Below are 16,028 nucleotides of genomic sequence, written 5' to 3'. Positions count from 1 at the left end.
ATTACTTAAACTTTCTTTGCCTCAGTTTTCTCATTTCTACAGCAAGCTTGTTTAGCTCACAGAGTAAGTATAAATATTAAATATGGTAATATATATCTAGCATATAATTCAGTGGCTGATACAGGCTTTATGATAGTGTCATCACTGTTATTATGATTAGTATGTTCACCATCCACAGTTTTCAAGATGGATCTATTTAAAGGCATTTACATTTCAGAGACTCTAATTTTGCTAGCTTATCAGGGAATCAACTTTACGTATCTTCATAAATGTTCTATTACATTTTGAAGCAGTATCATGGATGTAAATGTTCCTGGAAGTGGCGTTGTGAGATTTGCTGAGATTAATCAAGACTCAATCTGGAATGCAGTGGCTTCAGCACATACTGTTCACAAAGGAAAACTCTTGTAATTACCTTCTCTGTCACCAGCTTATTTTTATATAAAATTGCCTTTATTTAAATGAAGCAAAGAAAACATTGTAAATAGTATTTCCAGAAAAATACATCCCTAAATATAGCTACTTGGAGCCAAGCCAAATATTGTTATGGCAATTAAATTCCCAAATCAAAAATACAGATATCTTCACTGATGTTTAAGACACATTATCTGACACTGATGTAAATGTTTAAAATTAAACCACTATGAAAATTGAGGGCACAAGATGGCCAGGGAAATGGGCAACATCTTTGTGCTGAAAGCAGTAGCTCCCCGTAGGGAGATTCCAGAACAACCACAGAAACACAGCAAAAATGCCTCTGATGCGTGATTTAAATGGTTTTTTGAAAATTTCTTTTAAAATATTAACAATATGCTTCTAAAGTACATAAACGAATGCTTTTCCTTGGTCTCATTGTGGGTAAGAGTGCATTATTTTTTAAAGCGACATGTTGAAAACAACCTATTAAAGAATGATTAAGTAATGGTATTTCCAGAGAGGTAATAAAATGAAATAATTTAAAATTGTATGATGCGATTTCAAAAAGTGTGGGGAAAGTAGAACTAAAACACAGGTTTATTTTAGTGAAAAAATGTGAAATTCATGCATAGTGTGTTTTCATAATATTTATTTTTTGTGAACTTTTTGAAGATCTTTCATATTTACAGATTCCAAACTGTTGTGCATACAATAAATATATTTTTAAAAATAATATAATTTTCCTTAATCAAATTCTTTAACTTTTTTTTTTTGGAAAAAAATCTTCATCTATTTGAAAGGCAGAGAGACAGAGACAGAGAGCAGTCCCCTCTGTTGGCTCACTTCCGAAATGCCTGCTATAGCCAGACCCAAAGCAAGGAGCCAGGAACTCAACTCAGGAATCGCACATGAGCAGCAGGCACCCAAGTACTGAGCCATCATACTGCCTCTCAGGGTACACATTAGCAGAAAGCTGGAAACCAGAGAATCAAATGCAGGCATAATCTCAATTAACTGAAACTGGCTAAAAGAAACAAACCAGAAAAGCTGTGCAAACACACACAATTTCGTATCTGTGTAGATGTTAATTTCTTAGTAAATTATTTTTGTAACATTTTCATTAGAAAAGATTATAAACAATGAAAACTATACTTACAATTCCCCATTTTCTTACAATTTTATATTTTCTATAACTTTTAAAAATTTTTTCAATTTCAATGACCTTGAACTTTTGAACTTTTATCTAATATTTTAAAAATAAATTCCACCATATCTTATCAGGTATACATAAACGTGTCATGTTCTCACCAGGTGAGGTTTCCTGAAGTTTTAAAGTTTGTCTTATCTGTTGCTGGGCTTTTCCTTTTGCTCCCAGTTGTACCATTCCAAGAACCAAAGTTGTTCCAAAGGGAGAAAATATAATGTTGTTCTTATGTGATGAGCAAATAGCTTGATAGAGATCTACCGCAAATTCGGTATTTTTTTGAGCCAAGGACCTTGAGGGTTGACTTCCAGAAATAAGCAATAGGAGACTCCACAACAAGATCATATCCATTTTGATTTCTGTGCATTGCGAATTAACATTTTGTTAGCTTTCTGAATCCAGTTTACTACAATAAGCTCAATTGGAAACTTGATACACGTTAGAACGTTCTTATAACAAAACACTACCAAAAGAAGATTGTGCAATGCTCTTTTCCTAAATAAGTATCATCTCTTAGGAGAATAGGTTCATGTGCTAATGGTGCTTTTATGTTCCTTCAAGAACCATTACCATACATTTGAGTTTCTTAAAAATCACAGGAGATGCTGTAATTATGTAATATTATCAATGGTAATACGTATATAGATGCATGATACAATTTTACTTTCCTTTTCCATGGTTTTCAGTGGGATATCTGTAAATCTTATATCAAAGGAAATTCTGCCCACAGTACTTAAAATTATTGATAAATCAAGTGGAGATATGGGATTAAAATGAACACACTACAGTGTATTTTTTACCTGTAACATTAGGATGTTAATGTATTCTGAATCAACTGAGTAATCTAAATTTTTACCGGGGCCGGCGCTGTGGTGCAGCGGGTTAACGTCCTGGCCTGAAGTGTCAGCATCCCATATGGGCACTGGTTCGAGACCGGGCTGCTCCACTTCTGATCCAGCTCTCTGCTATGGCCTGGGAAAGCAGTAGATGGCCCCAAGTCCTTGGGCCCGTGCACCCGCATGGGAGACCCAAAAGAAACTCCTGATTCCTGACTTTAGATCGGAGCAGCTCTAGCCATTGAGGCCAATTGAGGAGTGAACCAGAGGATGGAAGACTCTCTCTGACTCTCCTCTCTGTGTAACTCGGACTTTCAAATAAATAAATAAATCTTTAAAATAAATAAATAACTAAATTTTTACCATAGCTTTTCTCATATTTTACAGAATTTTACTTCTGTACAGAAAAATACTCCAAAGCTCACCTCATACTCTTCCAAAAATAAGTGAAAAGGAATTTAGAGTAATAACGAAGAAACAAAATGACAATCAAATATAAATACCACAATAATAACAAGGGAAGAAGGCAATTTTAAATATCAAAGAATAATTTGACAAAACTAACATATACAAGTTTTACAGCAACTGAAGACCACAACCAATTCACAGGATAAATGACACTATATTAAAGTACTCTCCACAAAAATCACAGGAAATGCAACCATCTGATTATACCTTGTGTAGAAATAACATTGCAATATTACCACATTCTTGGTAGAATATTGACTCCAAGTCTTCATAAATTTAATAATATCAATTTTACTTTACACATATTGTATATTAGTGATACCTTAGTGGGTTACTAGGAAATAGTTTTTCACTGGGATTAAAGATGAAAGCTTCCAGAATAGTCTATTGTTATCCTTAAGGAAACGGAGTACTACATATCTCATGTGTTTTGAAGGGATTAGGAGGCACCCCATAACCCATACACAGATTTTAAAGTCCCTAAGAAACAGTATGATATACAAATAGTACTAGTAGTCAGTCCCCAAAACTAAGCTAAGTAATCATTATTCAGATGTTTTAAATATTTTAATGTATGTAGCTAAATTCTATACATATTTATTTAGATACACAGTTTGCAAATGATAATAATATCAGAATGCAACGCAAAGGGATTATAAGAAAATCATGTGTGGGTAAACTACAAACTTATATATTTACTATCAAGAAAAATGTCCCATTAATGATTCTATTAGTAATATGTAAGATCATGAGTTCCCATGGAACAGACAAAAATAGTGAGTAACAGAAGTTTTAAGTTCAAATTCAATGTCTATATATACTGTGCTTGGGTATCTACATTTCTCAGATTTCTGATCAGAGCATCTGTTTCTTGATATGTAAGCGGTTAAAATGTTATTAATCCCTTAGGTTATCAAGTAGCAGTTCATTCAGTATTTGGTTTATACTAGAATAATAAACAATATTATGCAAGGATCTTGGCATTATTATCCTATCATTAACATTTTCAAATTTAAATAATTAAAACATGCATTTTTGAGATTCCATTTCTTCCAGAACGTTTCTAATCATTTAATAAAGTACAATTTCAGGCAAATTATTAACTTTAAAAATTCACTTACCTCACTGGGTTTTGTACCATCTCACCTCAGAAACCAAAAAGTACTGATAAACTAAATAAGCTGGTAACTTGTTCCCTAAGAATTTACCTTTTAACGTATAGTGAAATATTTCAAGGATAGTAAAAGTAATGTGTTAATTCAGATGATTTCTGCACCAAAATGAATTGAAATATCATTCTTCTAAATAATTATGCTCAGTTTTATTGTATACACATCTCATTCAAAAACTATTTAATTTTAAGGTACTTACCCAAAATTGACTTCTGATAGTTTACAGGAATGTTATGACTAAAATGTGCTTGCTGGGAAACACTTATACATGTAGCACCTGATGGGTCAAGGCCAACTCTGTTTATCTTGAACATTGCTTGATTAATTCCTCTAGAACCAGAGCAGGTGTTCACTATGTTTGTACTGAACGACTAGCACAATGGCCAATGATGAAATATGCAAGAACTGGGAAAGAAAGCAATAATAAGATTTTTAAATCACTAAATGTGCATTATTTCTTCTATTATTTCATTTATCTTGAAGTAGAAATAATATTTTTGGAAGAATGTGCCAGCAGTTGTAAATTTGCTGGTAATTAGTTCTTTTTGTTTCTCACAGGACTCCCACATCAGATTACCAATGAACCCCATCATAAATATTTCAAGATGTCTATGAGAAAAAAAATAAAACTAAATCAAGTCCATAATTCAGACAAATTACTGCCACATTTAAGAAGTTCTCAATTCATCAAATTACACAAGAGTCAGAGAATTTTTCTATGGTTATAAGGCCCAGTGGAATCTTTAGGGAAAAGAGTAAATATTTTTAGCAGGTATTCTTTATGTTTAACAAAATGTACAAATTAAAGTTACAGATTTATCAAACTCTACAAAGATAATACTATTAACCATACAGAATCCGTATGGAATTTGACTATATATAGCAAAGGTTGTTGTTATTTTTATGTATGTTTAAAATTTTACATGATTTTCTGTACAGAAAGTTCATTGATAAAAGGTAGATACAAAATTGAATAGATTTCATCTTATTTTTCCAGTTCAAAGCAATTACCTCAATGGCAATAATATATTAAACACATTGTATTATTAATCAGTGGCTTCTGAGAACATAAATGAAAAATCTGTTCATTTTAATCTAACAAATATATCATTATTGATCACAAAATTTGTTTTTTCTGATAAATTCATAAGAAATAAATCAGTCAAGCATAAATATGTTTATTTCCTTGAATCATATTTCTCATTCATTTCATTTTTTCTTTTAATTAATTTTTAAAATTTTATTTAAGTTATGCAAGTTTCATGTATTTCATATATACAGATTTAGGAACATAGTGACACTCCCCCCCAACCTCCCTCCCTCCCATGCACCAATCCTTCTTCCACCTCCCTTTCTTATCCCGACTCTCAATTTTTACAAAGATCTATTTTAAGTTTACTTAATGATCATAGGCAACTCTTTAAGTAAAGAGTTCAGCAAATAGTATGAAGAAAAAAACAGTGTTCCTCAACATAAGAGACTAGGGATGTGTACAGTCATCAAGTCTCAAAATCCCATTTCACTCCAATAAGTTACATTTTACATACTCTCTTAGTTGCCCATGATCAGAGAAAACATATGATATCTGCCTTTTGGGGACTGGTTTATTTCACAAAAGTATAATGGTTTCCAGTTGCATCCATATTGTTGAAAAAGAAAGTATTTTGCGTTTTTTTTTTAAAAAAAGCTGAATAGTGCTCTATAGTATGTATATATACACACACAATAATTTCTTTATCCAGTCAACAGTTAATGTACATCTGGGTTGATTCCATATGCTCATTGTTGTGAATTGTGCTTCAATGATCATGAAGGTACAGATAACTCAGAGACTGATTTCATTTGGTTTCGGTAAATTCCCAGGATTGCAGTGGCTGGGACATATGGTAGATCTATATTCAGATTTCTGAGGTACTTCCATACTGTCTTCCAGAGTGGCTGTACCAGTTTATGTTCCCACAAACAATGGATTAGGGTCCCTTTTTCCCCACATCCTCACTAGCATTTACTGTTTGTTGATTTTTGGATGAAAGCCATTCTAACTGGCTTGAGGTGAAACCTCATTGGTTTTGATTTGTATTTCCTGATGGCTGGTGATCCTGAGCATTTTTTCAAGTCTCTGTTGTCCATTTGAATTTTCTCTCTTAAAAAAAGGCCTGTTCAAGTCCTTTGACTATTTCTTACCTGGATTGTTTTGTGTTGTTGAATTTCTTGTGTTCTTTATAGATTATGGTTATTAATCCTTTATCAGTTGCATAGTTTGCAAACATTTGCTCCCATTTTGTGGGTTGCCTCTTCACTTTACTGAGTGCTTCTTTGGCAGTGTAGAAGCTTCTCAATTTGATGTGATCTCATTTGTCAATTTTGGCTTTGATTGCCAATGCTTCTGGGGTTTTTTCCAAGAAGTCTTTGTCTATGCAAATATCTTGCAGAATTTCCCCAATGTTCTCTAATACTTCGATGGTATTAGGTATTAGGTCTTTGATACATTTTTAGTGGATTTTTCTCTGAGGTCTAAGGTAGTGGTCTAGTTTAACTCTTCTGCATGTGGAGATCTAGTTTTCCCATTTGTTGAAGAGACTGCCCTTGCTACAGGGATTGATTTAGGCTCCTCTGTGAAAAATAACTTGGTTGTAGATGCATGACCTGATTTATCAAGTTTCCTTTGTTCCAATGGTCTACACATCTGTTTTTGTGTCCTTTGCAGGCTGTTTTGATTTTTACTGCCCTGTAGAATGTCTTAAAATCAGGTGTTGTGATGCCCTCGGGTTTGTTTTTGTTGTATATGATTGCTTCAGCTATTCTGGATCTCTTATGTTTCCATATGAATTTTAGCATCATTTTCTCTAGATCTGAGAAGCATGCTGTTGGTATTTTAACTGGGATAACCTTGAATCTATAAATTGCTTTCAGTAATATGGACATTTTGATGATGTTGATTTGATGATGTTGGTTCTTCCAGCCCGTAAATATGGAAGATTTTTTCATTTTTAATGTCTTTTTCTATTTCTTTCTTTAATGTTTTGTAATTTTCATTATAGAGAACTTTTACATTCTTGGTTAAATTTATTTCAAGATATTTAAAACTTTTTGGAGCTATTTCGAATGGGATTGATCTTAAAAGTTCTTTCTCACCCATGGCACTGTCTGTGTATACAAAGACAATTGATTTTTGTGTGTTTGTATATATTGACACTTTACCAAACACTTTTGAGTTCCAGTAGTCTCTCAGTGGAGTCTTTTGGATCCCCTATGGGTAATTTGACTTCCTCCTTTCCAATTTGTATCCCTTTGATTTATTTCCCTTGTCTAATGGCTTTGGCTAAAACTTCCAGGACTATATTAAATAGCAATGCTAAGAGGGGACACCCTTGCCAGTTCTGGATCTTAGATGAAATGTTTCCAACTTTTTCCCATTCAATATGATTCTGGCCATAGGTTTCTCATAAATTGCTTTGATTGTGTTGAGGAATGTTTCTTCTATTCCCAATTTGTTTAAGGTTTTCATCATGAAAGGGTGTTGTATTTTACCAAATGCTTTCTCTGCATCTATTGAGATAATCATATGGTTTTTGTTCTTCAGTTGCTTAATGTGATTTATCATACTTATTAATTTGCAAATGTTGAACCGTCCCTGCATATCTGGAATAAATTCCACTTGGTCTGGGTGAATGATCTTTCTAATGTGTTGCTGGATTTAATTAGCTAATATTTTGTTGAGGATTTTTGCATCTATGCTCATCAGGGATATAGGCCTATAGTTCTCTTTCTCTGTTGTACATTTTCTGGCTTAGGCATTAAGGTAATTCAGGTTTCAAAGAAGGAGTTTGAGAGGATTCCCTCCCTTTCAGTTGTTTTGAATAGCTTGAGAAGAATTGGAATTAGTTCTTCTTTAAATATCTGATAGAATTCAGCAGTGAAGCCATCTGGTCCTGGACTTTTGTTTTTTGGGAGGATCTTTATCACTGATTCAATTTACATCTTGGTTATTGGTCTGTTTAGGTTTTCAAAGTCTTCATGACTCAATTTTGGTAAATCGTATGTGTCAAGTATTCTGTGCATTTGTTACCGGTGAATGGCAGGGTTCTTGTCTTCGCACAAGAAAGAATTCAGGTGTGAGACAGAGAGTAGTGGAAATTAAAATATCACGGTTTATTAGGGAAAGGACATCTGTAAGAACGGATGGGTACCTCTCCAGACAGAACCTGAGAGAGAATGCCCAGTCGCTCAGACTCGGGGAGAGCGATGTTACATGGCTGAGTGGAGAGAGTACACCTGGGCAGGCCAGGTGGATGACTCAGCAGAGAGGCAGAGGGCTGAGCACACAGTTTGGTTGAGGCCAGGGATTTTTAAGGGGATGGTTCTTGCCTCCCCACCTCTACTCCTCTTGGAACAAAGGACTTCTTGGATGTAAATAGAACAATTCCTATCTGAGTTTTCCACCTGAAGTAATCAGACAGGAGGAAGCGTGGCTGGCGCTGCCCCTAGAGGAAGGATGGGCAGGACCCCCTGGAGGATCAGGATCCCGAGCAGAGCAGAATATTTGAAATGCAGATACTGGGCTGCACCTGGAAGATTATCAGGCAGAAGGGGTGGGGACCCCCACCTGGCAGGTAGAAGGGGCAGGCCAGGATGCAAATACTGGGTTGTCCCTGGAAGGTTATTGGGATGACTTTGAGATGCATATGCTGGACCTAGATGTCAATTCTAAATTTAGGCCTTTGTCACACACACATAAGTTTATATCTCACTTCCTACCTAACACATTTCTCCTAGGTTTCTCAGCTTTTGGTATTCAGCTCTTCATAGTAATTCCTGATGATTCTTTTTTTTCATTCTGTGTTATCTGTTGTTATATATCCTTCTTTATCTCTGATTTCATTGATTTGGGTCTTCCCCCTCTTTTTTATGTTTTTTTGTGCCAATGGTGTATCAAATTTTTTTTATTTATTCAATAAACTAGTTCACCATTTCACTGTTTTTTGTTGTTGTTGTTGTTATTTTAGTTTTGTTTATTTCTTCTCTAATTTTAATTATTTCTTTCCTACTGATTGGGGTTTGGTTTGTTGGTTTTTTACATCCTTGAGATGCACTGATAGCTTATTTGGTTGGTACCTTTCCAATTTTTTCATTTAGGCACCCATTGCTATAAACATCCCTATTAACACTGATTTGTTCTATCTCATACATTTTGATAGGATGCATTATCATATTAATTCATTTCCAGAAATTTTTTATTTATCTTTTGATTTCTTCTATGACCCACTGTTCATTCAGGTTGTTGTTCATTGTTGTTCAGTCACCATGTGTTTGCACATAGTCTAGAGATTCTTGAGTTGTTGATTTCCATTTTCATTCCATTGTGGTCAGAGAAGATATATGCTATGATTTCAATTTTTTGAATTTGCTGAGACTTCTTTTATGGCCTAACATATGGTCTATCCTAGAGAAGAATGTGTATTCTGAAACTGGTGAAAAGTTCTGTTTATACTAGCTAGGTCCACTTGGTCCATTGTGTTGCTTAGCTCTGTTGTTTCTTTGTTGATTTTCTGTCTAGTTGATCTGTCCATTGATGAAAGTAGGGTGTTGAAGTCCTCCAGTACTATTGTTTTGGAGTATGTGTTTCCCTTTAACTCCATTAATATTTATTTTAAATGGCCAAGTGCCCTGTAATCGGGTGCATATACCTTTATTATTTTCACATCTTACTGTTGAATTGATCCCTTAATCATTACATAGTGTCCTTCTTTGTCTATTTTAGCAGGTTTTGTGTTAAAGTCTATTTGTCTGATATTAGGATGGCTTTACCTGTCTTTTTTTGCTTTCCATTAGGATTAATATCTTTTTCCATCCTTTCACTTTCAGTCTGTGTGTATCTTTATTGGTGAGATGTGTTTCTGACAGGTATCAAATAGATGGGTATTGTTTTTTCATCCACTTGGTCAGTCTGTACCTTTTAGCTGGAAAGTTAAAGCCATTTACTCTCAAGGTGACTGTTGATAAGTAACAACTTGGCCCTGTGATTTTTCCATAAATATTCCTTTGGTTTATTTTGGATTTCTTTTGTACTTTTCTAGAGAATTTTCTGCCTTAACATTCTTTCATAATGATGTCTATCTTCTGTGTTTATGTATGTTGTGCATACTTAAGCCTCTTTTGTAAGGCTGGACAGGTAGTGACAAATTCTTTCAACTTTTGTGTGTTATAAAAGGTCTTTAGTTCACCTTCTTTCATAAATGAGAGCTTTGCAAGGTACAGTATTCTGAGTTGACAGTTTTTATCTCTTATGACTTGGACTATATCTCACTGTTTTTCCCTAGCCTATAAGGCTTCTGTTGAATAGACAGCTGTGAGTCTAAATGGAGATCCTTTGAAAGTAACCTGGCATTTCTCAAAATGCATACTTACAATCTTTTCTTTATGTTTTACAGTTGAAAATTTGGCTACAATGTATCATACCCCATTTTGTTATCTTGTCATTTGTTGATGGGTATCTGGTTTGATTCCACATCTTAGCTATTGTGAATTAAGGTGCAATAAACATGGGGTACAAATAACTCTTTCATATGCCAATTTCATTCTGTTTGGGTAACTTCCTAAGAGTGAGGTGGCTGTGTCACATGGTAGATCTGTTTTCAGATTTCTGAAGAATTTCCATTCTGTCTTCCACAATGTCTACACCAGTTTACATTCCCATCAGTACTTGATTAGGGAACGTTTTTCCTCCCATCCTCACCAGTATTTATTGTTTTTTTTTTTTTGTTTTCTGCATGACAGCCATTCTAACAGGGGTGAGGTGAAAATTCCTTGTGGTTCTGGGTTGCATTTCCCTGATAGCTAGTGATCCTGAGCATTTTTTATGTCTGTTGGCCATTTGAATTTCCTCTTTTGAAAAATGCCTAGTCAAGTCCTTTACTCATTTCTTACCTGGATTATTTGTTTTGTTGTTGTTGAGTCTCTTGAGCTTTCTATAGATTCTGGATATTGATCCTTTGTCAGTTGCACAGTTTGGAAATATTTTCTCCCATTCTGTCAGTTGCCTCTTCATAAAAGGAATTCATTTTTTGAAACTTTTTAAAATATACTTTCATGTCCCAAGAGGCCTATAACTGAACAACAGGACTGGAAAGACTGGAGATCATTATAGACATTAATCTCCTAATTAACTAAAATTCTTAATTGATCATGCAAGCATCCTCAAATGTTTTCTAAATCTTGGATTTTATTTTAATATTACATCTTCTAACATAATTAAATTCTATTCTAAGTTAACACTTTTAGAGATAACTTGCTAAAATCCATTGTCAATACATCCCAAGAATACTATCATCCTATTTTATCTACTTTGTGATAAGTTAATAATAAATCTGAGTGTCCAGAACTTTCAGTAATACTTTTCTACTCATATAGTGAACCAGCAAACATTCATCACCAGTATCTTGGCTACCAAATTATTATGTCTGTACATTACTCAGACCATAATTTGATTTATCCAGGAACAAGTCATTACTTTCCTTCCAATAGCAGAGACAGCCACTCTGTCTTATTAAGATCGTTTAATGAAGTTGTTCTTTAAGGACCTTATATTAGAGCAGATCAAGCACAATGTTCATTTTCCTGCATCTTGGAGAGTAAAGAGCAATAGCCATGGATTTCTCCTGCCTGGTTTAAGCTCTTGTAACAGACAATAGAGATACAACTATCCATAAAATATTACTGCAAACCTTTTAAACATTTTCAGAAATATGTTTCTTCTTCAATTCTATTTTGCCCGTGGAGAATCAGAAAAAAAATCCTTCATTAATGTTAGTCAATATATTGGTATAAATATAAGCAACATCGCTATCCTCACTTTAAAGAATACACCCAGGAATTTATATACAAAACTAATAATAGCATGAGGATGCAGTTATAATTTCATCACTTTTCTTAGAAGTTTGCTGTTATTTAAGTGAGAATGTACTTAATTCCAAATTAATTCCAAAAATTAATTAATTAATTCCAAAATTCCAAAAATCATAAAAGCAATGCATTCATTAATTAAAAACTTAATATTTAGTTCCTTTATTTGAGCATAGATTAATTTCAGATTATTTTTCACTGTCAGTTTGCTCTATATATGAATATTTTGAGTGATAAAAGGAAAATATTCTGAAAAGAGAAATGGTTAAATTATATTTAGTGTAGATCTACATACCACAAACAAGTACTGAAATTTATGACACATCCTATTTTAATGTGTCAAGATCATTTCACTGTAGAAAAATGGATTATAAATAATTGAATCAAAATTTGAATTTGAGAAACAGTTTGTAATGTCTTTAGTTCTGTTAACGGTTGATGGTCTAGATCCTGCTACCTACTTAGCACAATTAGATGCCATGAAGCACAGAAGAAGAGTAAGACATGATTACTAATATCCCTTTTTCTCCTTTTTTTGTGATTTTCATTTCAAATTATTAGGAACATTAAAAGAGACTCTCATGCTTTTAAAAGCTCTATTCTAGTTAAATATACTTGTGAGACAGCACCTCTTAATTTCTTTCACAGGAGAGGCCCTGAAGTTAATTAAAGATGAAATTAGAGTTACACAGGCATAGTGCCTTGTACATTTAGTAGGTTGTAGAAAAAAGTTCTGTCTATATGAGGCAGACTATTTCAGACTAATCACTTCAAATAAAGTCATCTCCAGGGTAAAAAGCAAAATATATCCAGTTAAAAAATTTCCAAATTATACCCCCCAAAAATGTAGTTGGCTCATTCAATCTTTGCTTAATAGGCCACTAAAATTTATGTGGTTTCATGCTAGAAAGCTTCTGGCAAGATAAGTACATCCCATTTATATGTGAATACCTGGTGTCTAAAACAATTCCTTGCGTATGCCTTCAGTAACTGGATACTGAGAAGATGCATGGATGAGGAAAGAGCCTTTGCAAAGTATTTGGTACTTAGTACTCAGTTCACGTTTACTTAACATCTTAATTATCCTTTAAATTTCTAGAAATATGGCTTTAATTCCACTCCATTGCAATATCACCAACCTATTATTCATAAATCATATGCTCTGAGTTTGAAATGATGGATTATCCATTCAAACACCCCATCCAGTGCAATACTTCCTAAAATATCCCTGTGGGAGAGTTACTCGGTTTCTATTTGAACATTTGAAGGAATTCTTTCTCCCAAGGCAATGTTTCACAATTTTAAAAAATAATTTACTTTAGGGGCAGAGCCAGCACTGTGGCGTAGTGAGTAAAGCCACTGCCTGCGGTGCAGGCATTCCCAAATGGGCACTGGTTTGAGTCTCAGCTGCTCCACTTCTAATCCAGCTCTCTGCTATGGGCTAGGAAAGCAGTAGAAGATGGTCCAAGTCCTTGGGCCCCTGCACCCACATTAGAGACTGGGAGGAGGCTCCTGGCTCCTGGCTTCAGATTGGCTGAGCTCTGGACATTGTGGTCATCTGGGGAGTAAAAAAGAGAATGGAAGCGTGCGCTCTCTCTCTCTCTCTCTCTCTCTCTCTTTCTCTCTCTCTCTCTCCCTCCCTCCCTCTGTCTCTGCCTCTCTGTAACTCTGCCTTTCAAATAAATAAATAAAAATCTTTTAAAAAAAAGAAGTGAACAGAATGATGAAGGTCAAATACATGGTCTTCACAATAAAATATAACTGGGCTCCGATCTCAACTTCGCCATTTATAATTGGACACTCCCTTAATGTATCCAACCTTAAAATAAGCAAATATATATAGAGAGAGTGAAATTTAAACATGATAAACTTTTGCAGTTGCTGTTTATGCCCCATGCCCCATGATAAATTAAAAGATAAATTAATATTGATTTTAAAATTTTTTAAATCCATACACTGTCTTTTCATATTGCACATTTTTCACAATGTCAATTACATAATTGTAATAGCATGTGTTACAAAATTACAGAAATTCTTCTTAAAATACAAATATCTGGGAGGAGTGTGTATAACTTAGCCGTTAAGTGCCAGTTAGGAAGCCTGCAACCCAAATCAGAATACCTGGGATTGGTCCTCAGCGCAAGCTCCTGATTCCAGCTTCCTGCTAATTCTGACTCTAGGAGCCAGCTGTTACAACCCAAGTCAATGGGTTCCTGCCACTGATGTGGGAAGCTTATATTGAATTTCCAGCTCCCAAACCAGTCCCAACCATTATGGGAATTTGGGGAGTGAACCAAAGGATGAGCTTGCCCTCTTGCTCACTCTCTCCTTCTGTTTCTCACACTCTCTCTTTGTCTCTCTGCCTCTCAAATAATAAAATAAACACAAATTTTTTGAAAGGACTCTTTGAAATATAAATATATAGCAAAAAATTGTATAAATCAATTTTGCTTCATTCTACAGGACACACAAAAAAAGCAGAATAAAGTATTAGTTGCCTGGAGTAGGGTGATACGTTTAAAGAAAAATAGGTCCAAAAGGAGGCAATAAGTTTCACAACCAAGCATTTCCTATTTGACCTTCTACAAATGAGTGCTGAGTTTCCTTCAAAGTTATTATCTCTTTGCTTGTATTGTACCACTCAATATTAAAGTATGGAATAACAAAGTCTAGAAGTGGAACATAAGTAGTAATTTCCCAATGAATATGAATGAGATTTTAAAAACTCATTGAAATTTGGATTAAAAGGTAAGTTTATTGTGATGCAAAGTCTTTATTGCAGTCTATACCCAGTTTTTCATAACATGCATTGTCCATGCACTTGTTGAAGTTCCCTTGTACCTAGAAAAAATGGATATGAGTCAACAAGAAGTAACAGGAGAAGCTGCTATTGACAAGGTCTAAATATTATTTTCAGAATCATTTTTTAAAATAACTATCAAGTGTAAAGAAGCAAAAATAGATATTCCAATGTGTAGACACTCACAGTACTCTTTTAATATATTTCAATGCAAGTTTTACAATGAAAAATGACCAAAAATATTTTTCTACGGAAACAATCAGAAAGACAACTGACTTGAATAATTTGTTGTGGAATTATAATTATTTCATAAAAACACCTGATACTAGAAAATGCTTCTTGCTTTTCTGTCTTCTTTCGTCCAATTTTTCTTTCATTAATAATACAGGGAAAGTGGAAGAGATAGATAAAGGCAGGACCAAAGCATCATCTGAATTTGAAACTTGAGAAGCTCAAATACAAATAAAAAGGACAAAATTCTAGATTTTTCCTGTATTTATAAATGTACATTATATAACAATGAATTTTTTCAATTAAAATTGCCTCTTATTTCTTTTTTATCTTCATTTCACAACTTGTTTCCTGACATAATTGCTTGGCTCTTCTTTCACGATCCAGGATGCCTTTGGGGAACAGGTTTTTCTCATCAAATACAGCTTTCAAAGCTACAAAAATGAAGAAAATGACAAGTAAATTATATCTGGTCAGAGACCCAGAGAAATGAAATAGTGTGGAGAAAATCCTTAAGTTTTATGTTCTCAAAAAAAAGTGGAAATGTTCTAAGTTTCTGCTATTTCTTTTAATTTGCTTTTATTTAAAAGCTAAATTTTAACTGAGTTTGTTCTATCAATGCATTTATATCATGACAGAGATCCACCATTGAAGGACAGAAGTTGAAAGAAGATTGCATTTTCCATTTTTGTTTTCTAATCTACTTAACAGCTATCAAGGACACATAAAAACCCAAGAACAAATTATTCTGTATTGAAATAAGACAATTAAAATAATCAAAACACAGTTTGACTATCTGCATGACTAAACACGTACATCTGCAGTCACATCCTTATAAAATACTTTGATCTCCTGGAATCTGTGGCTTTAGAAACAAACAGAGCCAAATTACCCCCATGAGTACTTATATTGTGCAGCAGTCAGAACTCGGAGGAAATTGTGCCATGCTTTCAAAAAAATAATTTGGGGATTTTGTGTAATTTCATCCTTTCAATGAA

The 16,028-nt window shown here is 34.0% G+C and overlaps 2 protein-coding genes across 6 annotated transcripts in view; both read right to left on the bottom strand.

Annotated features, from left to right (window-relative positions):
• The window catches only part of SERPINI2 (serpin family I member 2), a 43,340-nt gene extending 38,914 nt beyond the window's left edge, over window positions 1-4,426 (bottom strand). The window contains exons 1-2 of one of the 2 annotated variants that reach the window (XM_002716373.6): window positions 4,297-4,332; window positions 1,726-1,980 (exon numbers count right to left, since the gene is read on the bottom strand). In XM_002716373.6, the coding sequence (XP_002716419.1) occupies window positions 1,726-1,972 (247 nt within the window). In that variant the 5' untranslated portion in view covers window positions 1,973-1,980; window positions 4,297-4,332. Of the gene's footprint in view, window positions 1-1,725; window positions 1,981-4,296 lie in introns of both variants that reach the window. The other variant, XM_089331009.1, reaches the window with a different exon arrangement.
• Window positions 4,427-14,737: 10,311 nt separating this feature from the next.
• Window positions 14,738-16,028, bottom strand: part of WDR49 (WD repeat domain 49) — a 161,087-nt gene continuing 159,796 nt past the window's right edge. For all 4 annotated transcript variants that reach the window (XM_051818753.3, XM_089331008.1, XM_089331007.1 and 1 more), the window contains one exon: window positions 14,738-15,464. In XM_051818753.3, coding sequence (XP_051674713.3) covers window positions 15,346-15,464 — 119 coding nt within the window. In that variant the 3' untranslated portion in view covers window positions 14,738-15,345. The remainder of the gene's footprint in view (window positions 15,465-16,028) is intronic.

The sequence above is a fragment of the Oryctolagus cuniculus genome, chromosome 4 (assembly GCF_051225735.1).
Source record: "Oryctolagus cuniculus isolate XC-2025 breed Fujian yellow rabbit chromosome 4, ASM5122573v1, whole genome shotgun sequence".
In the NCBI taxonomy this organism is placed as follows: Eukaryota; Metazoa; Chordata; class Mammalia; order Lagomorpha; family Leporidae; genus Oryctolagus; species Oryctolagus cuniculus.
This window is presented reverse-complemented; position numbering and strand designations above follow the sequence as displayed.